Genomic DNA, 1,887 nt, shown 5'->3' with positions numbered 1-1,887 from the left:
GTTAGTTGGGGAAAGGCCAAATTTGATTTTGACTTCACAAACAACGTCAAAAAGGATAACACTTAAACCAATGAGTCTTTGACATTTTTATCTAAGGCAAAGATCTTGAATCTTTGAACATGTAGATTCGATCCCCTTTATCTGCAATGTAATATGTGGTCTTCAATCTTAATAAGTGTATATGCTATAAATGAGTTCCATTAGGTTGTTTTCAAAATTTTCATCCGCGGTACTTTATACTAGTTTAATTCTTAATTGTAATCATTTCAGCATAATTATTTTACTTATAGTGGGGAATTTGAAGGAGCACAACGGGTATTTTGGGCACTGCAGCTGCAAGTGTTTGAAGTGTTTTTCCTGGTCGTAGGTGAAACCAGAAGCTTTACATGGTGAGGGGTAGTTAAGGACTTTGAAATGGAAGGTTTTGTGAGAGAGAGTGTGTAGGGAAATGCAAAGGCAGCCATGGAATTGAAGCTCAACTGTAATTCCAAAAATTTCTGTCGTCCAAGATTCTACTGGTTTTAGGGATCGACAATTCGTAGCATAGCATGGAGTATGTAGGAAGTAATCCTCGAATTCCTAAAGCTACAAGTGGAAATCGGAGTCCATTCCACTTATAAATTCTATTACAACAATTGGAATATTTATAATATAGCCCCTTAATAAATGAGATTTCCTCTTTCTAATCCAATACTTTTAAACCGCCACTGACGTCTTATAAAATAGTATTACGAGAACTAGAAACTTATCTGATTTCTTAAAGCTTTCTTTCTTCTCTCAAGTTTAAACTTAGTCTGGTTGCTTTAAAGCTCTCTTGTTTCTGAAGTTTTTCTTAATGGCTTCAACCCCATATCTTTCAGCAGCATACTTTCGAAGACAACATCATCTCGCAATCTCATGATATTGCTTCCCAGTTCATCAATATTGAATTAACCATTGACTTTGTTTTCATACCCGTCCACCATGATTTCTTAGCAGACATCTCCACCATCACCAACCATACGTCCTTACGAGAAACCTTTCGTTTCGAGCTCGACATTCTGGAAAACCAGTACCTGCTTGACCAAGCTCTGTTTCCCACGTTTAGAAGACTCTGAATCAACACGGCCTCCCTTGCTTATCACAACTTCGTTAATGAAATCTTTGTACGTGGGATGCGTAGCATAGGAACTAATCGGGAAGTCTTGCCCTTACGATCAGTAATACACGTCTCCATTGTGGACAGTGACGGGGTTTCGATGGGAAGAGCTTTGGCTGAATCGGCATTGGAGTTTGAAAGCAGTAACTATGGTATGGTTCCGGCTAAAGAGTCATTGGTTAAGGAGATGGTAAGGATGGTAAGAGTAGAAGATGGAGACCAAGAAGATTGCATGATATGCTTGGAGGAGCTCGAAGTTGGGTTTTATGCTTCTCGGATGCCTTGTTCTCATACTTTTCATGGGGATTGCATCGAAAACTGGCTGAAGCAGAGCCATTATTGTCCTTTTTGCCGGTTCGAGATGCCAACGAATTAGGCTTAGATATCAACTTTTCATTCTTTCATTTATTTCCTGTGTTATTGGATAACTTTTGTTAAGATTTAGTCATTTGTTGGAGCTGTAGATGATAGTTTATGCAAATATAAAACTTAAAGGTACAGATTGAGAAAAAGAGATTGATTGCAAGCATTACAATATCTGCAAACGTTTGAAAAAAAAGTAGTAACAAGAACGAAACCAGATATTGTAAAAGAAAACCAAATATGATGCCTTCTACAATGATATAATAAGAAACCCAACATGGTGATGTGTGCATTGTCCCTTGAACATCTGCGAAAATAGTGCAGTAAGCCCCCAACTGACATTCCCTTTCTTATGTTAAAGGTTTCTTGGTACATTTATACCAAGA

General features: G+C 37.8%; 1 protein-coding gene across 1 annotated transcript; it reads left to right on the top strand.

Annotated features, from left to right (window-relative positions):
* The first annotated feature begins 1,154 nt into the window (after positions 1 to 1,154).
* LOC105793077 (E3 ubiquitin-protein ligase MPSR1) lies at positions 1,155 to 1,514 on the top strand. Its single transcript, XM_012622014.1, has one exon. The coding sequence runs from the start codon at positions 1,155 to 1,157 to the stop codon at positions 1,512 to 1,514; it is 360 nt and encodes a 119-aa protein (XP_012477468.1).
* The last annotated feature ends 373 nt before the right edge of the window (positions 1,515 to 1,887 follow it).

This window comes from Gossypium raimondii, chromosome 8, assembly GCF_025698545.1.
Source record: "Gossypium raimondii isolate GPD5lz chromosome 8, ASM2569854v1, whole genome shotgun sequence".
Classification (NCBI taxonomy): Eukaryota; Viridiplantae; Streptophyta; class Magnoliopsida; order Malvales; family Malvaceae; genus Gossypium; species Gossypium raimondii.
This window is presented reverse-complemented; position numbering and strand designations above follow the sequence as displayed.

Coding starts and splice junctions, on each gene's coding strand:
- LOC105793077 (XM_012622014.1), top strand. CDS start 1,155: ATGCGTAGCATAGGAACTAATCGGGAAGTCTTGCCCTTACGATCAGTA.